Raw genomic sequence first — 23,946 nt, forward strand, 5'->3', positions numbered from 1 at the left:
AATGTCCCACAGAAGAATTTGGACCTTAACCTCTTACAGCTTCTCTGTGGCTGCTTCTCCCTTTACTCTTCCGCTATTTTCACTGCCTGAAACCCTCCTGGACCTGTAGGATCAGGGGCCCAGGGTGGAGCTGTGGGGAGGGGGGGGGGGTGGTGATTGTCACTGATGGCTGAGCAGCAGAAACCCAAGGGTAATGCAGGGAAATGGCCCCCCTGGGAGTGGACACAGTTCCTGCTCTTGGCCCTGTGCCCAGCAGGGCCTGGGGAGGAGACCTCATGTAGGTAACATGGAGTGCAGGGCAGCGGGGGCCCAGCCAGCTGTATCTGGCCTTCCTGGCAACTGTCCTTGTAGAAACTGAGGACTCCTCCAGAGAAAAAAAACCCTATCTATGCAGGTGCCTACAACAGCTTAGCCAAAAGGGTGCTGATACTCCTCTATAGTACAGATGGACACACTGAGACCCGTGGAGGGGAGTAACAAGTACCCACTTGGGCCAAGAGGTGGGAATGGGACTTTAATCAGGTCTTTTGCCTCCAGGCCTGGACTCTGACTGAAATTATGCTTCTCTGGCCAGTGGACTTCAGGCATTAGTCTGCAATGGGATTAGCTGGGTTTGTTCAAACATAGACTGTTGGGACCTCACCCCAGACTTTCTGACTCAGGGGAACTGAGATGGACCCTGAGAATTGCATTTCTAACAAGTTCCCAGATGCTGCTACTGCTGCCAGTCTGGCATCACACTTGGAGAACCACAGCTGGGCAGGCTGGCAGCTGTATAACCGCCCCTTGTCCTGAAAGTCGGCTGGGTGGGATGTGGGCCATGACAGTCACTAACTGCAAGAGCTGAGTGTTCTAAGCCAGAGCCTCAGAGCAGCCCTCTCCAAGCCCAGGGCGCCCTGGGGGGATCTCTCCCAAAGCAGGAGAGCAGACAGGAGATCCGGGGTGTGAAGGAAACGGTGAGCAGACCCCGGCACACAGCGTAGCCCCAGCTCACCAACTCTCACTCCATAGGTCCTGGCCTGTTTTGAGGAGGGTGAGGAGACCACAACAGCCTTCGTGGAGCCTCTGGTCATCATGCTGATCCTCGTGGCCAATGCCATCGTGGGCGTATGGCAGGTGGGAGGTAGAGGTGGGCTGGACCCTGGGGTGTCCCAGCTGCTGGATGTGACCGCCACTTGGTGTTAGAGTCCCGCTGCAGGTCCTTCTGCTTCTAGCTGTATCCCAGGCCCCAAGGGTGTCATTACAAGGGGTCAGCCAGGTAGGGCCAGTGGGGACAGACCACCTACCTGCCTCGTATTCTGCAGGAACGCAATGCTGAGAGTGCCATTGAGGCCCTGAAAGAGTATGAGCCTGAGATGGGTAAGGTGATCCGCTCGGACCGCAAGGGCGTGCAGAGGATCCGCGCCCGGGACATCGTCCCTGGAGACATCGTGGAAGTAGCAGGTACACTAGGGGCCTCTTTTCATTATGTGATGCTGGCGAGCCCATCCTCCCTTTGTCCCCATCTTTCTGGCTGTATACACAGAGCGGGGTGGCTGCTGGATCCCTCCAAAGCTTTTTGGCCAAAACCCCAGATATGGAGACTGTAGGCCAGGGAGCAGCACCTATCTCAGGGATCACAACTCAGGCCCTTGCCTCTCAGCCCCAGCCTTGGTTCCTGGCAGCTCTCCTGGCTTTGCTAGGGGGTGGTGCCTAAAGCCACACTCAGCCAACTCTCTCCCCACAGTGGGAGACAAAGTGCCTGCTGACCTCCGCCTCCTTGAGATCAAGTCCACCACTCTGAGAGTGGACCAGTCCATCCTGACAGGTGAGGCCTGGAGGCTGGGGCTGAGCAGGGGCTAGGTCAGGGGGTGGGGGTGTCTTCACATAAGGCTTCTCATTTCTGATTCCACAACCAGGTGAATCCGTGTCTGTGACCAAACACACAGATGCTATCCTGGATCCCAGAGCTGTGAACCAGGACAAGAAGAACATGCTATTCTCTGTAAGTCCCTGGGATGGCTGGACACTGCTAATAAAAACGGTAACATTTAGATGACTCAGTTAAAGCCCTACAAAAAGAACTTCATCGATTATTGACAATATGTACAAATTTATGGTATTAGTGATAGCTTGTGTTTACTGAAGGCTATGTGCCTAGCACTATTCTAAGCCCTTTACGTGTATTTATTCCTCACACTGCTTTTGAAATGAGTGCTCTTATTCTTCACATTTTCCAGCAAGGAAACAGGCATAGAGAGGGTAAGTAAATTGCCCAAGGTCACACAGCCAGTGAATGGCAGAGCTGGGATGTGAACTCAGACGCTCGGAGTCCAGAGATTTTCCTCCTACCTGCTAGGCTTTACCCTGCCTTAATCTATAGAGGGACAGAGCTAGCCTATAATTTCCCAGTGGAGACGCCTCTAGAGAGAAGATGGTTGCCAAAGTGGTGGAGTATGGCAGAAACAGTTCATATCTCAGATGGGAAAACTGACCCCCTAAGGCAAGATGCCAGGGCCCGGTGGTTCTTTTCAGGGAGGGTGGTGGGTTCAGCCATGGTGGGAATGATATGGCCCTGTGGCCTCAGAGGTACTTAACCAGTGAAGGTTACAGGCCGCCCAGAAACAGCCAGAAGCTGAACACAGAAGCCACGATAGGTCAGGCCATTTGGCCATGTCCCAAGGCACCAAGTTATAGGGCTAGAAGACTTCCCCAGAAGTGAACAGAAATGGAGAACACAACATTTGCTCCGAGTTCTTCTTAAGAACTGCCTGCCTAGATGCATGGAAGCCTTGGACAAGCTGCTTTGAGGTGGGGAGGGACTTTACAAGGCATGCTCCAGCATCAGCAGCTGTCACTAAGCAGCCTTCTGAGGTGCACGCTCTGGCTAACTGCAGGTCATTTCCTTAGCTGAAGGGCCTGCAAACTGTGGGGACAGGGGGATGGGAGAGTAGAAGCTGCATTGCTCAGGACAAGAGAAAAGAAACTGAGGTTGCTACTGGCACCTACCTTTTCTCAAGCCTCAGCCCAGGACACCTGTCTGAAGGGGTACCGGGTTATTAGCCCCCTCAGAGAAGCTCCTTTGTGGGACCATTTTATCAAAGAGGACACAGAGGCTCAAGGCTAGCTAGCCTTTACATCAGGACTTAAGGATTTTACCAGGGCCCTGGGAGTGGATGGACGTAAACTTGTTTTCTGGGTTCTTCAGTAAATATTTACAGATTATTTACCTAGGATCACAGTCAGCTTTGGCACTCCTACATGGCCACATTGGCTTTTTATGAATCACATTTTGGGGGATTGATGTTGTGCTGTGCTGGTTGATCCTATCGTCAATATTGGCCTGGTGCTTCCCCATGCTAGTCACTGGGGACGTGGTGCTGAACCAAGCCCTTGCCTTCATAGAGCTGACACTGTCATCAAGATGACAGCGATAGCTTGGTCCTACATAGCTGCATAAGTCTGAGAGCACTAAGTGACACGGAGACAAAAAGCCTAGTAGGGGGGTAAGCACCTTACGCCAGCCCGAAGGAGTCAGGGGTCCTCAGCCCTAACCAGGGTGCTAAGCAGCCCTTCTCACCTCTCCCTTGGCCAGGGTACCAACATCGCATCGGGCAAGGCACTGGGGGTGGCAGTGGCCACAGGCCTGCACACAGAGCTGGGTAAGATCCGGAGTCAGATGGCGGCAGTGGAGCCAGAGCGGACACCGCTGCAGCACAAGCTGGATGAGTTCGGGCGGCAGCTGTCCCGTGCCATCTCTGTGATCTGTGTGGCCGTGTGGGTCATCAACATCAGCCACTTCGCTGACCCAGCCCATGGTGGCTCCTGGCTTCGTGGTGCCGTCTACTACTTCAAGATTGCCGTGGCTCTGGCTGTGGCTGCCATCCCTGAGGGCCTCCCAGCTGTTATCACTACATGCCTGGCTCTGGGCACACGGCGCATGGCACGCAAGAATGCCATTGTGCGGAGTCTGCCCTCTGTGGAGACGCTGGGCTGCACCTCGGTCATCTGCTCCGACAAGACAGGCACACTCACCACCAATCAGATGTCTGTCTGCCGGGTGAGTGGTTGCGGCCAGCTTGGGGCCCCACCGGTGTTGCCGTGTGGCATTCAGCTGGCCGAATTCCCTCTTTGGGCTGCCCCTTGACTGCTCTTTGGCAGCGGATGGAGGAGAGAGCCTGTGGGCTGCCCCATGGTGGGGAGCAGATCCAGGTTTTCCCGGGGCAGAGCAGCTAAGTCTGGCTGGACACGTGTCACTAGGACCCACATATCACTGTGGCAGGTCATTGCCTATGAAGCTCAGTTTCTTCACCTGCAGTTTGGGTTTGCAAGCTTTGGTAGACAACCATAAAGGACACGGGAGGGGGTCAAGTACAGCCTTGGCATCTGAGCCAGGTTCTGTCCTGCTCCACTGTGACTCTGCAGTCAACGCCTGTCACCAGATATGTCAGCTCCAGTGACCTGGGAAGGGCCGGGGCAGGAATTATTCATTTCCTGGCACTCAGTCCCAGATCCTGGGCCTGCTGCCTGCATGCTCCAGGGATTCTGGCTGAGACTCCAGCAGGCCCATGGGGCAGAGGGGTGGGTGGGGTAATGGTGCAGGTTGTGGGCTTCCCACCCCTCTCAGATTCTCCCATCCCCCTTCTCTCACCTCTGCTCCATAATCTGCCCACTGGGAAACTCAGGCTCTGTATCCGAGAACTTGAAGCCCGTCAGAGGTTGTCACAGGGGAAGGGGCACCAGCAAGCTTTATATCCTGAGGCCCCTGACCTTTAAAATCTCTAGTAGGACTTCATTTGAACAGAGGGTTCCTTAACTGAAATAAAGATTTGAAAAACACACTATGGGGAAGTTGTAGAGGCCGTACATGCTGGACAAGGAGCTGAGAAATGACTTCTCAAGAGTTATGCTGGCTGGAGGGCTGCCCCCTAGGAGCAGGGAGGAGAGCTCAAAGGAAGGGGCATTTAGTGAGCACCTCCTGGGTGCTGAGCTGGCCATTGGCTTGGGAATGTACGGCAAAGCAGTTTCCAGAAAGCAAGAGCTCTCCCTGGCAGAGCTGGCTGACAGACAAAAAAATGCGCTGCCCTGGGAGGGGTGAACCCCCTGACCCTGAAGTGCACAGGTAGGGGCTGGGTGACCCGGCAGGCCTAAGAGCACACTCTCTGGGAACACCTTTGGGCAGGAGGGTCTCTGCCTCAGAGCAGGCCGTGGGTTTCCTCCCTCGGGGGCCAGGAACTCATCCTTTCAAAGGGAAGAGAGGGGCAGCTCTAGTGTGACCCCACTCTCTTTTCATGTTACCGGTGGAGAAACTAATGCTCAGGTTCTCAGCCAGGAATCGCATAACAAAATGGGCAAGGACCCAGGCTTTCTGCCGCTCCTTCCAGAACATTGAGGAACCAGCCATAAACCCGTCAGGGGTCCAGAGCAGAGGCCCTGCCTCAGCCTGAACCCTACCCTTAACACTGTATCTCAGACCTTGGCAAGAGGGAAGGCCAGTGGCTTTTCTGGGGGCCCAGAGAACCCCACCCTGGTATCAGGCTTTATTCAGACCGGTTGCCCAAGGAGGAGAGAGGTGAGGGCTTGCCTGAGCATGCTTCTCCGCTCCCCAGATGTTCGTGGTAGCCGAAGCTGAAGCAAGCTCCTGCCGTTTGCACGAGTTCACCATCTCCGGCACCACTTACGCCCCGGAGGGCGAAGTGTGAGTGCTGGGCGAGGGAGAGTGGGTGGGCGTGGTTTCCTGGTGAGCTGGGCTACACCGGACAGACGGCTCCGAGAGTCGTCAGTGGGCGAGGCTTCCTTGGGGGCGGGATCAAGAAGCTGTGCGCCTCCCAGGGGCCGGGCTAAATGCCCCGGTACTGAGACCCAGCCCCACAGGAGGCAGGCGGAGCAGCTCGTGCGCTGTGGGCAGTTCGATGGGCTGGTGGAGCTGGCGACAATCTGTGCCCTGTGCAACGACTCAGCGCTGGACTACAATGAGGTGGGCCCCAGCTCCCTTTCGTGACCTCCCTAGTATCCAGGTGCCCAGGACAGACGCTTCTCTGAGTCTCAGAACTCCCAGGATTGGCAGTCCCTTACCCTTTGGAGTGCCACACCCCAGGGGCACTGCCACCCCTGCACAACCCCCCACTGCCATTCCTTCCTCAGACTGGCTTTAGAACCAGTGCCCTAAGTGCCTTAGGGCTCTTGGACTGTGGGGGACTGTAATGTAAGGGACTGTAGTGCCAGGGTGCCTAGAGGAAGAAATTAGGGGAGCAGGGCTAGGGAGGGTGTTTAAAGTAGAAGGCACAGCCCGAAAAAGGCCCATAGGTCAGGAGCAGCCTGATGTGATGCAGGCATTGAATGCCCTTGACTGCAGCTGGAGCAGTAGAATGGAACATGCAGGAAGACACTCCTACCTGAGGGAAGGACTTGACCACACCAAGTCAGGTCCCATAACGAGCTGAGGACAATAGTGAGCCACCAAAGGGTTTTGAGCAGGAGAGTGATAATGGTCAGGTCTGCATTTACGAAAGATCAGGCTTCTATGTGAAGGATGGAACAGATAGGGCAAGACTGGATTCAGGAAGTCCTGTGTGGTCCTCCAGGTCGGAGAGTTGCTGGCTGGGGCTTCAGGGAAAGGGGAGAAGGCATAGGTTGGAGAGAGAATTAGGAACGAAACTCCTGGGATTTGGTGACTGGTTAGGTGAACGAGTTGGAGGATAGCTCCTGGTTGGTGTCCGGGCTGGGAATGTCACTGGAATGGCAAATACAGGGGGAAGGGGAGGTGGCCTGAGGGTCAGTAAGGAACCAAGTCCAACAGGCAGCTTGGAGTTCAGGGGAAAGGTCACTGCCAGGCTGGGCACTGAAAGTCAAGCACATGAAAGGTGGGGGCAGCAGGGAGCGTAGGAGGCCTCAGGGAGAGAAGATGGGAGGGGAGAAGCAGGGACTGGACAGCAGGGTTTAGAAAGAGGAATCTGGGGAAGGAGGCTGGGAGCATGCAGAGCATGAGGTAGACGGCCGGGAGAACACATGTTCACTGATGTCAGGGAAGGGTCAGAAGGGAAGGGAAGCGTCAGTGTCGGATGCTACCCAGACCTCATGTCAGCTGGGCTGGGAAGGGTCCAGAGGCCTGATGCAAAGGAGGTTTAAGGTAACTGGCCAAGGGAGCTCTAGGGGTCAGGGAGTGAGTGGGAGGTGAGGCTTGGGGGTCCACTGGAGGCTTTCCTGCTCTTCACGCCCTGTACTCTGGGCCCCACCAGGCTAAGGGCGTATATGAGAAGGTGGGAGAGGCCACGGAGACAGCCCTGACTTGCCTGGTGGAGAAAATGAACGTGTTTGACACCAACCTCCAGGCCCTGTCCCGAGTGGAACGAGCCAGTGCCTGCAATGCGGTGAGTAGAGTGAGAGCTCTGGCCACAGGCCTCATAGCGGGGGCTTCTGGGCATCTAGAGAAGGGAGGGAGGAAGGCGAAATCTTGGGAGGCTTCTGGGAGGAGGAGGGACTTCAGACGCTAGTAAGACTTCGCTGGGAAGAAAAGAGAGGAAAAGACTGAGTGTGGGCGAGGATTCAGAGTTGGGACGTACACAGCATGGTCAGGAAGTGGCAACCTTTTGGCATTTCTCAGGCTGGAGAGGGAGATGGGGGCTTCCAATGCCAGGCTCAGAGGAGGATAGGCACCATCCCACAGGGAGCAGGAGGCTCTTCGTGGGATCGGACAGCTGGAAAGAAAGCAGTGAGACTTGCTGGCTCTGCCTCTCACATCCTGACCCTCCTGGGCCCCGTAGGTCATCAAGCAGCTGATGCGGAAGGAGTTTACTTTGGAGTTCTCCCGGGACCGGAAGTCCATGTCAGTGTACTGCACGCCCACTCGCCCTGGCCTGGCAGCCCAGGGCAGCAAGATGTTTGTGAAGGTGGGGCCTGCCTAACTGGCCTAGGGCCGCTGCCCATGTGGAGTCCCTGGGAGATCCGATCTCCAGTGTTCTAAAGAGCCAGTGACTGCAGCTGTGGGAGACCAAGGGAGCTGTGAGGCCCACGGTCAAAGCAGCGGATCCAGAACGAGGGTGGTCAGCCTGCCGTGGGGCACTGGGAGCAGGATCTGGTCTTGGTGGAGATAAAGGCGGGGCTAGGCACCAAGGCCTGCCCCTCACCATGGTCGCAGCTCTGGGCTGAGAGGCACTGCCTCACCACATGACCTTGGGGTCACCTTTGCTCTTCCATGGGCCTCAGTCTCCCCATCCAAATGGCAGGATCAAGCTGGAAGGTCTCGGAAGCCTTTCACCTCTGATGAGGGGCATTGAGGTAGTTGGTGCCCATCTTTGGTGCTTCATGTTTTGGCAGCTGAGTCCTAGAGAGGGAAGTCTCCCATCCAGACTTCTGCCCATAGCACTGTTACTGTCACTGCTTTTCAACCTGACGTAGGAATCACAGCCCTAACTTCATGCTGAAGTGGAAGTTTTAACTTCTTTTGAAATGAAAAGCCTTCTGTATTGGGATCTCAGGCTACTTTGAAAACTTAGCCACTTTGAAAACTCTCCTCTCCTTTGGGGAGAGGGAGAAGGCATGACGAAGGGCTCAGAAGCTATTCCCAGGCCCGGGGTGAGACCCAAGGTGAGACCCCAAGGCTACTGAGGAGCCTGTCACCCCTGTCACATTTTCCCAGGGCCACACCCACCACCCCTCAGCGTGGCTGTGTCTCTGGTCCCCAGGCAGGGCTCAGCCTGCTTCCCGTTGCTGAACCCCCCTACAGAATTGGGATCCTGGTAGCACCAGGTTGGCAGGGAAACAGGGCATGTAGGAGGACTGCCAGTCCTATTCCTACCCCCTGCCCCAGATGCTGTAGCAGACCTTCTCAGCTCTGGATTGGTGGGGGGAGGGGGCCTCCCCACGGGCAGCCACTACCCCCCATTCCTTTTGGGTTTCTCCCAGTGGGGCCCCCTTGGTTTCCAATCTGAGCTTCCAGAGAATGGATTCTGGTCCATGCCTTGCTGTGTGTCCCCTTGGATGGCCTTTTCCCATTTCTGGGCCTCAACTTCCTCTGTTGGGCAAGAGGGAAAGGAGGGGTCCTAACTGACAGAGTTACCTCTCCCCTCCCCCGTGACGCAGGGGGCTCCTGAGAGTGTGATCGAGCGCTGCAGCTCAGTCCGAGTGGGAAGCCGCACAGTACCCCTGAACGCCACCTCCAGGGAGCAGATCCTCGCCAAGATCCGGGATTGGGGCTCCGGCTCAGACACGCTGCGTTGCCTGGCACTGGCCACTCGGGATGCACCCCCAAGGAAGGAGGACATGCAGCTGGATGACTGCAGCAAATTTGCGCAGTACGAGGTGCGTGCCAGGGCAGGGCCCAGGGCTGGGAGCCACGTGTCTCCCTGCCAGGGCTGGGCAGGTAGCAGCTTGAGCGTGGGCCCAGGCCCCACTTGCATCTGCGCCCTCCCTACAGATGGACCTGACTTTTGTGGGCTGCGTGGGCATGCTGGACCCTCCAAGGCCCGAGGTGGCTGCTTGCATCGCACGCTGCCACCAGGCCGGCATCCGTGTGGTCATGATCACAGGGGACAACAAAGGCACAGCTGTGGCCATCTGCCGCCGGCTTGGCATCTTCAAGGACACAGAGGATGTGGTGGGCAAGGCCTACACGGGTCGCGAATTCGATGACCTCAGCCCTGAGCAGCAACGCCAGGCCTGCCGCACAGCGTGCTGCTTTGCCCGTGTGGAACCTGCACACAAGTCCCGAATTGTAGAGAACCTACAGTCCTTCAATGAGATCACCGCCATGGTGAGGCCACAAGATGGGAGCCTAGTGGAGGTGGTGAGGAGTTGGGAGGGGGAGGAGGGTCACTGACCGTAGAGCTTGGAAAGAGCAACCCGTACAACATCTGCCCCTGCTTCATTCTTATTTTTTCGGCATTTTATTACAAAAAGTCTCAAACACAAAAAGAAATTAAAATAGTTTTTTAGTAAACATCTATAATATCCGCGATCTAGATTCTACAAGTAACGTTCTGTTATATTTGCTTTGCACATACCTATCCATCTATCCATCCTCAATCCAGCTTTTCTTAAGTAAATTTCAAAGTAAATTGCAGGCATCAGTACACTTCACCCTCACATAATTTAGAATGCATACTCTATCTAGAGAGCAGCATTTCTTTGTGGTTCTATTTTTTTTCCTTTTTTTTTTTTTTTTTTTTATTTAAAAATTTTTTTTTTTTCAACGTTTTTTATTTATTTTTGGGACAGAGAGAGACAGAGCATGAACAGGGGAGGGGCAGAGAGAGAGGGAGACACAGAATCGGAAACAGGCTCCAGGCTCCGAGCCATCAGCCCAGAGCCTGACGCGGGGCTCGAACTCACAGACCGCGAGATCGTGACCTGGCTGAAGTCAGACGCTTAACCGACTGCGCCACCCAGGCGCCCCACTATTTTTTTTCCTTTTTGAGGTAAAACTAACATGCAATGAAATGCACAAGTCTTAAGCATAGCATTCATTTGACATGTTTTGATAAATGCAGACACACCTTTGGGTGTCATCCAAACTCTTATCAAGATAAGGAATATTACCATGGAGACATGAAGTTCCCTCATGCACCTTCCCCATCAGGACCCTGTCCCACAACAGGCCATTTCTCCACCATAGATTGTCTGTCCTAGATTTTCACATGAATGGAATCATATAGTATGTGTTCTTGTGTGTGGCTTCTTTGTTTTGAAATATATCCATGTGGCTTTGGGTATCAGTAGATGATTGCTTTTTTTTTTTTTTTTTTTTTAAGCATTGAGTAGCATTCCACTGTGAGTCAGTTTACTTATCCATTCACCTTTCGATGGACATTTTGTTTGGGCCCAGTTTTTGTTTTGTCTCATTCTTGATTACTAACCTATTCATCAACACTCAGCTGACTCTTGAACCCAGTCTCACCCCTGACCTGGCCTCTGTTGACCTCCAGCCCCCAGTTCTTTACTTTAATGCTGACCTGTGATCCAGTCTTGACCTTGATACTGAGCTGGGCACCAATCTTGACTTGACCATAATTATAATCTGGTTCTTGACTTTATTTTTGACCTTCATATTGACTTGGTCCCTGACCTTGAACTTGACCATCTTAATCTTTTTTTTTTTTTTTAATTTTTTAAAAATGTTTATTTATTTTTGAGAGACAGAGAGACAGAGCATGAGCGGGGGATGGGCAGAGAGAGAGGGAGACAAAGAATCCGAAGCAGGCTCCAGGCTCTGAGCTGTCAGCACAGAGCCCGACGTGGGGCTCGAACTCACAAACCAGGAGATCACGACCTGAGCCGAAGCCGGAGGCTTAACCAACTGAGCCACCCAGGCGCCCCTTGACCATCTTAATCTGATTTTTACTTTGGGTCAGCCCTAAATGGGCTGCAGTCTTGACCTGCACCCTCACCTGATCCTTGACATTGACCTTGACCTCCAACCCAATACTTTTTGTAGACCTCAACTTTATGTGGCCTCTAATCTTCACCTTGACTGCAACTCCAACCTTGTCTGTGACATCACTCCTGATGTGGGCCATAACCTTGATTTGGCCTTTGACTTTGACTTGACCTTTGCCTTAGTCTAGTTTTTAATTTTGAGTCTGAGTCCAGTGTGACCCTGACCTTCACCTTGGCTCCAGCCTTTACCTTAACTATAACACCCACCTGATCCTTTGCCTGGGTCACAACCTTGACCTCATCCCTGACTTAACCTTAACTTTGCCCTTAACCTCAGCTTTGTATTTTATACCACATCCAACCTGAATTTCATCTCTATCCTCATCAGTGACCCACTGTCATCCCCAAGTCCATCCTCACCATCTTCTCTGACCTTAGAATTGACCTTCTCTTCAAATTTGTCCTTGTCTGCAACGCTTGGCTTCCCCCTCAGCCTCATACCCCAGCCCAATCTCTGAGCTCATTCTCAACCTCACCATTTGTTTTGTTCAGCTGTCTGCTTCCTTGGGGACATCCCCTGAGCTTAGGGATAGGCTTAGTTGAGAGGAGTCAAGGAGGTGGAAGAGAAGTTTCTCAGGCATGGTCCTACCTACCTTGGCCCCTAGACTGGAGACGGGGTGAATGATGCCCCGGCTCTGAAGAAAGCAGAGATTGGCATTGCCATGGGCTCCGGCACAGCTGTGGCCAAGTCGGCAGCTGAGATGGTGCTGTCAGATGACAACTTTGCCTCAATTGTGGCTGCAGTGGAGGAGGGCCGGGCCATCTACAACAACATGAAGCAATTCATCCGCTACCTCATCTCCTCCAATGTCGGCGAGGTTGTCTGGTGAGGCCCTGCATTTCTTGTTCCCAGCCCTCTGGACCAGCTCTAGGTCACTAAGGGAAATGCCTGTTCCTCGGATGGGGCTGCAGGGATAGAGGTACACATGCCCTGCCCTGGAGGCGGCCTTCTAGGACCTCATCTCAAGGAGGGCAGGGCCTTGTCATTCTTCCAGAGGCCTTGGTGCATCCCGGCCCCCAAGGAGATACCTAAAAAGTCCCTGTCATCCCTCTAGCCATAATCCCCACACTCACAGTTGCCAAGATGGGAGAACTAGCGCTGCTCTGGGGCAGTAACGTGTTCACGTGTGTGTGTGAGTGTGTGCACACAGGTGTGTGCAAACATGGCGTGTGTACCCGAATGAAAGGTGTGGGCAGCCATGTGCATGTGTGCTCTTGTGCATCTTGAGGCATAAGCAGAAGCACGGAGGATTTGTGCCAGCATCTAATTTGTACACATTTAGGTTCACGTGTAAGAGATGCCTGTGGGGGATGGTGAGCACATGTTTGCTTGGACACATGTGACTTCTGTCACCTCTGCTTGTCCGGGCAAGCATGTAGGTGTTTGCTTGTGTTTGTGCGATTGTATGGCCTGTGCTGTTTTTACTTCTGTCTGCGAACAAATTGTATGTGCTCAGGCATGCATTGTCCACATGTGTACATGCCCTAGAGAGGAGCTCTGGCCTAAACAGGAGAGGCCTAAAGAGCAGAATCATCCAGCCTCCAGAGCTGAGATTAGGAGGCACGAGTGGTCCAGTGTGAAGCAGAGCCATGTATATGCAAGTCTCACTTGTGTGCACACATAAGAACTAGAAAAGTGAGGTGGGGCTCCTGTGAAGACAGTAGGTGAGCTTCCCAGTCTAGAGTGTGAGTAGGAGCTGGGCTCTTCAGTTGCTGGGCCCTAGAGCCTCTGACCCTGGTTCCAGCATCTTCCTCACGGCAATTCTGGGCCTGCCGGAAGCCCTGATCCCTGTGCAGCTGCTCTGGGTGAACCTGGTGACGGATGGCTTACCTGCCACAGCCCTGGGTTTCAACCCACCAGACCTGGACATCATGGAGAAGCTGCCCCGGAACCCTCGTGAGGCCCTCATCAGTGGCTGGCTCTTTTTTCGATATCTGGCTATTGGAGGTGAGTGGGGCCCCAGCCCTCAGTGGGGTTTCAGGAGCTTCCTGAGAGCTTCTATCAGGGATCCTTGCAAACTGCAGACAGTATGACTCAGCCTGGCATAGGCCAAAGGAAGCTGTGTGGGCTCATCTAATGGAAAATACTAGAGCATTCCTCAGGCATGGCTGGATCCAGGCCTCAGTATCACTGGCCTATTTTGGCTCTGCCTCAGCTCCATTCTCGGACAGGTGCTCCTTGAGATGGAAAGATGGCTGCTGCAGCTGTAGCCCTCATGTTTACTCTCTTACAACCCCCAATTCAGCAGAAGAGAGAGTATCCGTCAGTAATATAATCAAAGTCTCAGGTCTGTTCTTGGCCCACATTGGGCCACCTGCTTATCTCCTAGCCAGTCACCATGGCCAGGGGTGTGGCAGATGTTGATTGCCAGTCAGGGCCCACCACTGTCACTAAGGGTAGGTGCTATAAACCACATGGCTCAGAGAGGGAGAGGGCGGTTCCCTGACAGAAACTCAGGGCATTTTTAGGAAGGGGAAATGGATGCCAGAAAACCACAGCTATCCACTATAGCCAGCTTCCTCCTGCCCTCCTTGCAGTGTACGTAGGCCTGGCCACGGTGGCTGCCGCCACCTGGTGGTTCCTATATGATGCCGAGGGACCTCACGTCACCTTCTACCAGCTGGTAAGCAAGGATGGCCAGGGACTCTGTTGGGGTTATTTCTGAGGTAGCACTCACTGCCCAAGTTGTTGGAGCTCCAGGGGAAAGGGATCTGGAACTCCACGGTTGGCCAATGGCTGTCCCTCCCTACCCCCATACACATACATAGACATCCACCATCTAAGGAGCCAAGCTCAGAAGCCACTGGAAACTTAGAGATAGCAGCCCGGCCCCAGAGCCAGAGAAGCGGTTACTGCTTCTCCCAGTCATTTGGTTAGGGGGCTGCCAAGGGGCATAAATGCCCAGAAGTATCTTGCCTTTATCAGGGAACCCCCAAAACATTGAGGGTTCAGAGATATGTAGAACTTCAGGTGGAGGGTCAATAAGGAGTTAAGACGGGCACCTGGGTGGCCCAGTCGGTTAAGCGTCCGACTTTGGCTCAGGTCATGATCTCACGGTTCGTGAGTTCAGGCCCTGCGTTGGGCTCTGTGCTGACACCTCAGAGATTGGAGCCTGCTTTGGATTCTGTGTCTCCCCCTTCACCGCCCCTCCCCCCCCCTTCAGAAATAAATATACATTAACTTTTTCTTTTTAAATAAGGAGATTAAGAATGGAGGGAAGAATCTGCCAGGCTCTCCCTCCCCACCCCACCCCTATAACAACATGCTTCTCAAGAAAGGGATCCACTGACCTCTTGAAGTCACCTAGCTGGTACATGCCCACCACAGGGCTGGCTTAGCTCAGCACAGCTCTGAACTGAGCAAGCAAGGAGACCCCTCAGCTCTGTCTGTCGATCTGACCCTCTGTCTGAGCATCTCCTTTGCTTGAAAGAACCTTTGCAGTGAATCTGGCAATGTCAGCTTTGGAATTCTCATGTAAAGCTGAGAGCTGCAGGGATTTGGGATCTTTTTCCTCTGAGAGTGTCTGTCTTCATTACCTTCTTGTAGATAGAAGAGCTCAAAAGAGGGACCTGACTCATTGCCCCATCCTCCCTGGGGAGGCTCTGTGATGATTTCAGGCATTCTCGCAGTGTTCATATCTAGGTGCAGTCAGCTCAGGGACGCTTTTCTTGTACCCACCAGCCCTGAAGCTCATGGGCTCTCCTTTCTTGCAGCAGTGCAGAGCATAGGCCCATGCCCTCATCCCAAAGGCTCATGCCCCCAAGCCCTTGGCAGAAGGCTCGGGCCAGCCTCAGGCACCTCTGCTCATTTAGCTCCTGTGGGAGCAGCAAGATGCAGAGCAAGGGCGTGCTCACCATCCCGCTGCTGCCTTCTTCCAGCATTGTCTCAATTAACCTCCTTTATCTATACATCTCAAATCTCCCAGGATCCCCCCGCCACTGTGCTCTCAATGTTTCTTCTGAGTCCCAGTCCCAAAATTCCAGCTGGATACCTCCTCTGAGGTGTCCCACAGGCCCATTGTATTCACTAAGTCCAAGATCAGATCTATCACCTTTCCCCAGATAATCCCTTTCCTTCATCCCCATCTCAGTTCTACTGCCTCCCTGGTCACCCATGCCAGCCAGACAGCTGGGGGTCGTGGTAGACACATACCCCACGCCCACTACGAATTAGTCGCCAGTCCCCTTGGTGCCAACTTCCCAACTGTCCTCAGGTCATTCCATTTCTCATTTATCCATCTGGTTAAGAAATGGCTATTAAGCACCAACTGTATGCCAGGCACAAATTAGTAGTGACCAAGCAGGCAAAGTCTCTGGAAAGAGCTGGGAAGAGCATGGCAGTGGGCGTTCACATTTTAAGGTGAGAAGTGCTGCAGCAGAGAATGCAGGTGTCTCTGAGACTTGGAGGTGGTCAAAGGTTAGACCTAAGGTAGAACTTTCAGCTTCAGATGCTGGTTTCAGCAGAACTGACTAGAGCCTTCTCCCCCTCCCCCACCTGCTTGGTTCCTGAAGAAAGCTGCCAAAAACGCAGCAGTGACTAAGAGCACAGAGTATGGAGCCTGGATCCAGGCTGCCCGGGGTTCAAACCCTAGTTCCACCACACACCAGCTGTGTAACTCTGGACAGGCTACTTAACCTCTCTGTGTTAGTTTCCTTATCTACAAAATGGATAATAATAACAGATCTGCCTCAGCCTCATAAGGCTATCAGGAGGATTAACTGAGTCAATGCTTGTAAAGTGCTTAGACCAACATCTGGCACATAGTAAGAGCTATGTACGGATGAATTAAGTTAATGAAACACAGAGGAGGCCTTGCAGCATAAGGTAAATAGGAAATAGCCAGAGAGGCAAAGGGAAGGAATAGGCAGAACACTGGCTTCACCCAAAGAAACAGGCCCCCACCACCACAAGGCTCATGATGAAACTAGGAGACTGAGGTTTCAGCCCGATGTACCTTCTAATCAATTCAGGAGGCCACTCTATGACCCATGACCTGGGGCATAATGTACGCATGTGGCAGAGGCACACAGGTAAAACCCAGAAGGTTTAAACTGGACAGTGTATTTATCTATTGAAACTCTTAGTGTGATCCTTTTTGTATTTTTTCCCTCTGCACATACATAAGGATCTAGGCGTGCACATGCCTGAGTGGGAGGTGTGTATACGGCATTTGTATGTACATGTGTACACAGGCCATTGAGATCTGGAAAGGCGGGGGAGTGGGGGGGTGCTGACCACAGTGGCACAACAGGCAGGGGCATTTGGTCTTCTTGCTCTATGATCAGTGCCAAATAAAAACATGCATTTGTCCCAAATACTGGAGCTCGATTTGGGGAGAAAATCCCACTGCTGACTTAAATGAGATAAGAACCTCCATCTCTTTGTTAAAATAAGAAATCTGACCAAGCCTTAGCCTTTTGTAATTTTTTATCCTGCATGAGGGAGAAAAGGAAAGTGCTAGCGGCCCCTTCTGGCTGAAAGTCACCTTACCCATATTTATGCAGTGTGGGAAAACAGGGATGTATTTACTGGACAGGAGCTCAGACAGCCGGTCATTTTACAGGCTTCTCTTTGAGGGTTATTTTTACAGCATGTGATTCCAGTTTCTAAACCTTTAGCTTAAAAGATCTCTGTGTTCAGAGGAGAGTCCAGAGAACAAATTTATATTATTAGAGAACAGAGCTGTTTAACAGTTATGAACATTCACACTCATCCCAGCAATGCAAAAGAGAACAAGCCAGAAATTCTCATACATGGCCTCAGCTCAGCATCTTATCACAGAAGAATCTGTGAGCAAAGTTTATGAACAGGAAGAAAACTCTCCCCCGGGACTGCAGGGGGAAGAGCCACTTCCCTTATCAAGCCCCGAGAGCTTCTTCTTCATTATGAAGAAGCTGTGTAGTAAGCCTGCACCTAGCAATTCATTAATCCGTGTTGTAAGCAAAAGGCAAGTGTGGTAGAGCTCAATTTCAGTGGCAGAATTGGAGGGAAGTATGAGTGGAGTCTTATTTAATGGTGATTAGGAGTACATGCAGCCTTTGTCTACCCACCAAAGGTGAATTCTATTCAAACAGTTTGGCTGATTGGTTTTCATAGGCATTTATTTATTCTGTGGTCTCAGGTAATCACCACCCTCAGTCCTGCATCCCCAGTATTCAGGGCTCCCCAAGCACCTTCAGGGTAATGCCTGCATCCTCCCTCTGATCCCAGGGCCGTCTGCTGTCCTCCCCATCCTAATGCTAGCTTCTCCTTTCTCTGGAACAGTGTAGTACCTCTGACCCCATCCTGGGTAGGCACCCCTCCTTGGGCCCACCCCATGGCAGCACCCTGCCCACTGGTTGTATTATGTCCTCAGATATAGGCTGAGGACGGAGTGAGGCTTCCCTCTTCCCCCACACTGGCCCCTCCCTGACCACTGTTCTCCCCAACCCCACCCAACCCCACCCAACCCCACCTTGGTGCCCTCAGAGGAACTTCCTGAAGTGCTCCGAGGACAACCCACTCTTTGCTGACATTGACTGCGAGGTCTTCGAGTCACGCTTCCCCACAACCATGGCCTTGTCTGTGCTGGTGACCATTGAAATGTGCAATGCCCTCAACAGGTGGGCTGGGCTGAGGGGCCCGGAGCGGGTTGAGGGATGGGGGGTGAGGCCTAAGTGTGGGGGCTGAGGATCAGAGGGGTCCAGAAGAGGGTTTTGAGGATGAGTGGGGCCAGAATTGAGATCTAGGGAACAATGAGGGCCAAGACTGGGGTCTAAAGAAACGGAGGGGCCAGGATTGGGTCTGAGGGACAGAGAAAGGAGGTTCAAGCTCTAAGGACAGGCTGCTGGGGGGCTGAGCAGACAACTGTGACACATCCCTCCCAGCTGCACTGGCCTCCCAGAAGCACTCCAGCCTACAGGCCCAATTAGGGAAATTCTGAGGCTCAGGCCACTCCCTGCACCTCCACATGGGTGGATGGGTGCCCACCGCAGGGCCTGCTCCCATCCGGGCCCAAGATGAGTATCCTGTACCATTGGCAGCGTCTCGGAGAACCAGTCGCTGCTGCGGATGCCACCCTGGCTGAACCCTTGGCTGCTGGCAGCTGTGGCCATGTCCATGGCCCTGCACTTCCTCATCCTGCTGGTGCCACCCCTGCCCGTGAGTTTCTGCCCGACTCCAAACCCCTTCTGCAACAGGGTCCAAACCTTCCTTTAACATTTCTGGCCCTGGGTTGGTCACTGGGCCTCTGTGGACCCTTTTGCTATGGAAAGCCTGGAGGACTGGGAGTGGGGAGATCTGAAGGTGCTTGGTGCACACAGCCTGTGCTTCAGGAGCCCTCAGACTTGGGGAACAGAAGAGGTGGAGACCAGACTTCTTGTTCTGGGGAATTTCCCAAGGCTAGGGCAGGAGGAAACACTATGCTCTTCCCCAGTACAGAATGCCTCCCACTTCTCAACAGGCCCAACAGGATTTGGTCCTTGGCTAAGGGCAGGGGAGGGCACTTCTGGCAGGGGAAACAGAGTGGACAAAGATCTGGAGGTGGGACCTCAAGGAGCATCTTGGAGTTGCTCATGTCCGGTCCATTGCAGCCCAGGTGTATGAAGCAGGTGGATCGCGGGGACATGAGAAGTCCTTCCCTTAACCAAACCTCCCCACTCCCCAGCTTATTTTCCAGGTGACCCCACTGAGTGGGCGCCAGTGGGTAGTGGTGCTCCAGATATCTCTGCCTGTCATCCTGCTTGATGAGGCCCTCAAGTACCTGTCCCGGAACCACGTGGATGGTGAGTAGGAAGCCCCAGACCCTCCCCACCCTGCTTGCCTCTAGTCTGTTTCCCTGCCCGCTTCCCTGCCTGCCTCTGCTCCCAGGTGGCAACGGGCTGGTGCCAGCTTCAACCTCCCTGTCTATACAGAGAAAGAAGTATTCTTGGATCACCAAGTAGAGGACAAGAAGGGGCTCTGCTCTGGTGGCTATGACTCATGATACCTGCAGGGTCTTGTGCTACAAGGGCACAGCCAGCAGGATCACTAGTCAGGGCCATGCTGCCTCCCTCTCCTCACTTGCCATCCACCCTGCATGGCCAGGCCCAGTGTGCCCTTCTCTGGGCCTTGGCCTCTGACTTCTCTGAACCCAGCCTGTCTTAATGCAGATATTCTCAGGGCAGTCTCCCAGGCATGGAGTGGGCAGCCACTGACCACCTCCAGGATCCCAGACCACACTGGATTGGCCTCTTTGGTGTTACCTTGTAGGAGGGTGGAAGAGGGCGTTCTCTGTTTCTAAGCTCACAGCTCTGGGTCTGCCTTGATCCAGTAATAGAGGAAGAATGGCAGGGTCAGCATTGGAGGCAGTGTTTAGAGGAGGAGGCTGGGGCATGGCATCCATCTGCCAGCTTCTGCTGGTGGAGGAGCCTGAGAGAGTAGGTGATTCTAACCTCCCAAGGACAAGGGAGGCACCATCTTCTCACTGCCAGAGCTGCCTAGAAATGGAAGAAGGCAGGGATGAGAAACTCCCTGTTCCTGGGAGTTTGAGCCAAGGCAGTAGCCCTGTGGCCAGATTGCTAGGGAGGGTCTGGATTAGTCCCAGCTATAGCCCAAGGCCTGCACTGGAGCAGCTGGGTCCTTGAGGGTCATCTCAGGCAGGAATGTGTCACGGCCCCAGGGGAGGGAGCCTGGAGTTGGGGGGAGGGCTATAAATAGATCACGTGCTTGTCATTCCATAGGGGCCAAGGCGATCAATCGGCTTCTGTCTCACACTGGCCAACCCTCCTAGACGCTGTAAACATTTTATCTTATTAAAGAGGCTAAAACAAGTTGGCCTTCTTTCTCTGGAGAAGCTGGCCCACCACAGGTCTGTCCATAGTGTGACCAGACCATTTAGAGGTGGAAGTAGGTGCTCAGCCAAAGCAAGGCCTTGTTGGGACCCACGGGTGAGGTAGCGGGAGCCAGACAAAGCATTTTGCCCCCAGTACGGTTCTTTCTGACCCACCCACCGTGGACACTCCTAGGGAGCTGAAGAAGGAGAAGTAGGACTGTCACCTAAAACTCCACCCTTGGGGGCCCAGGGCTTCTCCATTTCTGGCTGAAGCACAGAGGTGACCTACCAGGAATTCTGCTGGCCGGCCTTGATCACGCTATCTCACCTGGGAAGTCAGGCCTCATTGGCAGCTCGGGCAGTTTCTCTGTCTTCCCTGAGAGCCTTCCCTAGCAGCCATATCTGCTAAGGAGTTCAGCACATTTTCTTGAGAAAACTTAGAAGTGAGAAAATTTCTCGGCCAATGGGGAAAAGCCTATGTTCGGCACTGGCTGGCACATGGTGGAAGCTTCCTGGCCTGAGAGGAGGGAAGGCACCTAACAGGACAGGGCAGGTTGGAAGGGCTAGGCAAGAAGCAATCCCTGCTGGCTAAGGGTTGCAGGTGATTTCCAGAAGAGACAAGATCTAAGCAGAGGTTCAAACGGGGAGGATGGAACTTGGGGGTGAAAGGGCTGGGCTAGCATGGCTTGGCGTCTCTAGTGGGGCTGGGACTCAGAGTGCAGGGTAGAGAAGTGAGGCTACAGTGTGGAAAGGGCCTCGAATGCCAAGGTAAGGACCCTGGGCATTATCCTCATGGCAGTGTGAGCCACAGAAGGGTAGAAGCATGGAAGGGACTGGGGTAACCATGGAGGACAGATGGGAGGGTCAAAGCAGGGAGGCTGATGAGCTGTGTTGAGCTGGTCTAGGGGGAGACACTGAGTCCCAGCCCAGGGCGAACTGGTCCTGGGCAACACCTCCACCTCCACCTCCACCATTAACCTGAGATGTTGACTACAGTTCTGGTGAGGCTTGGCTTGAAAGGGCGGTACCCTGCTGTAGGGAGTGGCTATGGGGCCCACAGGAAAGACTCAGGCTGGGCACCTGCAGCCACATCTGAGAGGTGGCCTGGTGTGTGCCTGCCACAAGCCCAGATAGCTCTGTCCTGTGTGGCTGCAGAGTCCCTTGGGCCTTCTAAAGCCGGATGGGGCAGGGGTGAGAGAGGGGACCCTGTTACATTCCCAGCCAGCCTGGTGGCCTTTTAGGGAAGTTTTACTGAGGCCTGATACTTATAAGCTTCCCTATGATTTATGAGGGATGTGTCCTGGGGAGAATTGCGGATGCCGGGTCATCCGCAGGGGGTAGGCGAGGGGGGGTGGTCCTCTTGCCCCATCTCTTGGCCATACCTAGGTGTGACTGAGCAGCTGTCAGGCAGAAGCCAAAGGGCCAGACCGAGGGGAAGGGAGGCCCAGAGGAGCTGATCTGGGAGAGTCCAGAATGCGAGGGGGGCTTGCACTTTATTCTGAAGGCAACGGAGAGCCATCAAAGGGGATGACAGGCTGGATTTGTAACGTGATGCCAGGGGCAGGAGGGTGATGGTGAGGTAAGATGGGGGCTAAGAGCAGGGCTGAGAGGACTTGAGGCACGGGGCAGCAGGAGGAAGAGAACTCGAGAGACATCGGTGGTAAACTCAGCAAGCCTGAGTCTGTGGGATGAACAAAGAGTTCATGCCACCAGTTTCTGGATGTCGTCATGCTAGGTAGTGGTTCCCCAAACTGAAAACTGAGAGGAAAATACGCCCTGGAGTGGGCTGGAGGTGTTGATAGAACATGTGGAGTGAAGGAGGCCCAGGGGGCATCAGGGAAATGTGCCCGGGCAGCAGCTGGATACGTGGAGCGGCATCAGAAGACTCAGTGGAACTGGGTCCCCTGACTGATACCGCGGGAGAATGCAGCTGTCCCGAGAGAAATGGACGGTGGGAGGGGCCAGACAGAACCAGTCTGGCTGTGTACCGTCACACATACATCTCAGCATACTCTCGGGTCTTTCTTCCAGAAGAAAAGGACAAGAAGTGAGTGCTGGGAACAGAGTGGAGTCTCCAGTGCGTACCTCAGCCTGATGATGCCCAAGTGTTCACTCCTACTCCCCACACTGCCATCACGCTCACCGCTTGCTCACTGGGCCCTGCCGAGGGTCTCTGTCCTCGCTTCCATATGCATGGGGGCTGTGCAACTCATGCCTCTGGGACTCTCCTGGGAAGTTCACCCCTGACGTTCCGGCTCCAGAGCAGCAGCCTAGGAGGGGCCTGCCCAGAAGCCAGAGCTGGAAGCAGATCCAGACATGCAGAGGCCTCTACCCCCAGATCTATGAGCACATTCTGGAGCAGGCACCCCCTTGCTTGGAGGCTGGGCATTTTACTTGGTCACTGGTGCTTCTGTACTGATGGAGGACTCCTGGAGTTCCTGCTAGCTCTGACCTCTCACTTAGTGCCTGGTCTGGGGCCTGGTCAGCGGGACGGGGGGCGGTGAAGGGGAGGACATCTGGGCCCAGCTGTGCACAGTGAGGGCAGACAACCCCCCTCCACTCTGCTCTTTTCCCACAAAGTTGGCACGTGAGGGTTTGAGCCTCTTACTGTTTATATGTGCAGGGGGTTGAAGGGTCAGTGGGAGGGAGATGGTAGTAGTGGGGCGGGGGGGGGGGGCGGTGCGCGGGGGTGCTGGGTAAGGATCCCCTTCCCAGGAGACAGCTGGCTTGGCTGCCTCGGCTGCCTCAGTTCTGGACACTCCCAGACTGAGATTTCCCTGTCCTAAGCAAATGAGACATGCCAAGTCTCGTTGCTGTCCAGTCTGCCAAGCAGAGGCTGGATTTGCCCTCCATGTCCCTGGTGCCTAAGACCCCAGACATCCTTGGGTACCTGATCACTGTGCCCTCTCAGCTCAACCCTGTGTGCACCATCCCACAGTCTGCATGGCTGGGTGATTCTGAGTCTTCTAGACTCTTGGCCTCACTCTTCACCTCCAACCCCACATATCCGTGAGCTGAAAGGATGTCACTAAGAATGGCTAGTTACCCAACAGCACTTACTCTCCCTCCCTCATTGCTGGAAGAATGTGTGTCCATCATGGATCATGTTGGATGATGGGAAAAGAGCGTTTGATGGACATAAATGTTCTTTTAATTCGGCTCTTGCCCCTCTGGCAAAAATTAGGCATGGAAGAAAACAGTGGGTCAATGTACATCCTCACCCCTCCTGGAGAGTATACCAAGTGATTCTTTTATGTGTAAATCAAGACTCACATCCCTGTCCTGGTCCCCAGAATCAAAAAGCGCCCTTAGCCTGCCTTGCAGACAAATGGGCTCCAGGCTCTGTGGCCTCTTACCACACCTTTCTTCCCTCCCCTCTCTCAGTCAGGCGGGGCTCCCCTGGGCACTAGCCCACAGAGATTCTCTGCTTCCGTCCTGCTGAAGGGAAGGGAGATCTTGAGGTGGGGGACGGTGGGAGGGCCCTGAACCCACCTGTTGACGTGAAGCTGGTAGAGAAATAAAGGTTGAGTGCCGGGGGCAATGGAGGATCATCACCATCTGTTTTCCTAATGAGTGGCTCCACCATCTGCCCATGGGTCTACCTGAGCTGTCACCAGCTATACCCACCTCACCTCTGGGAACAAGAGTCAAGGTCTGGGGTTCCCACATTGCCAGCCAGGGATTGCCCTCTTCCTCTGAGATAAGGCACTGACTTCCCCAGCCACTCCCAAATGGCAGAGAC

General features: G+C 53.9%; 1 protein-coding gene across 4 annotated transcripts in view; it reads left to right on the forward strand.

The window, feature by feature from the left end:
• Positions 1–23,758, forward strand: part of ATP2A3 (ATPase sarcoplasmic/endoplasmic reticulum Ca2+ transporting 3) — a 34,824-nt gene extending 11,066 nt beyond the window's left edge. Inside the window, exons 4-21 of one of the 4 annotated variants that reach the window (XM_060647035.3) lie at positions 1,012–1,116; positions 1,305–1,443; positions 1,727–1,807; positions 1,899–1,984; positions 3,575–4,039; positions 5,589–5,677; positions 5,854–5,956; positions 7,218–7,349; positions 7,743–7,868; positions 9,061–9,279; positions 9,395–9,730; positions 12,018–12,238; positions 13,158–13,360; positions 13,951–14,036; positions 17,882–18,015; positions 18,436–18,553; positions 19,059–19,176; positions 19,528–22,190. In XM_060647035.3, coding sequence (XP_060503018.3) covers positions 1,012–1,116; positions 1,305–1,443; positions 1,727–1,807; positions 1,899–1,984; positions 3,575–4,039; positions 5,589–5,677; positions 5,854–5,956; positions 7,218–7,349; positions 7,743–7,868; positions 9,061–9,279; positions 9,395–9,730; positions 12,018–12,238; positions 13,158–13,360; positions 13,951–14,036; positions 17,882–18,015; positions 18,436–18,553; positions 19,059–19,176; positions 19,528–19,673 — 2,907 coding nt within the window. In that variant the 3' untranslated portion in view covers positions 19,674–22,190. Of the gene's footprint in view, positions 1–1,011; positions 1,117–1,304; positions 1,444–1,726; positions 1,808–1,898; positions 1,985–3,574; positions 4,040–5,588; positions 5,678–5,853; positions 5,957–7,217; positions 7,350–7,742; positions 7,869–9,060; positions 9,280–9,394; positions 9,731–12,017; positions 12,239–13,157; positions 13,361–13,950; positions 14,037–17,881; positions 18,016–18,435; positions 18,554–19,058; positions 19,177–19,527; positions 22,191–22,235 lie in introns of those variants that run through there. The other 3 variants (XM_060647032.3, XM_060647033.3, XR_009614440.3) reach the window with 3 other exon arrangements.
• Positions 23,759–23,946: the final 188 nt, after the last annotated feature.

The sequence above is a fragment of the Panthera onca genome, chromosome E1 (assembly GCF_046562875.1).
Source record: "Panthera onca isolate mPanOnc1 chromosome E1, mPanOnc1 haplotype 2, whole genome shotgun sequence".
NCBI classification, from domain to species: domain Eukaryota; kingdom Metazoa; phylum Chordata; class Mammalia; order Carnivora; family Felidae; genus Panthera; species Panthera onca.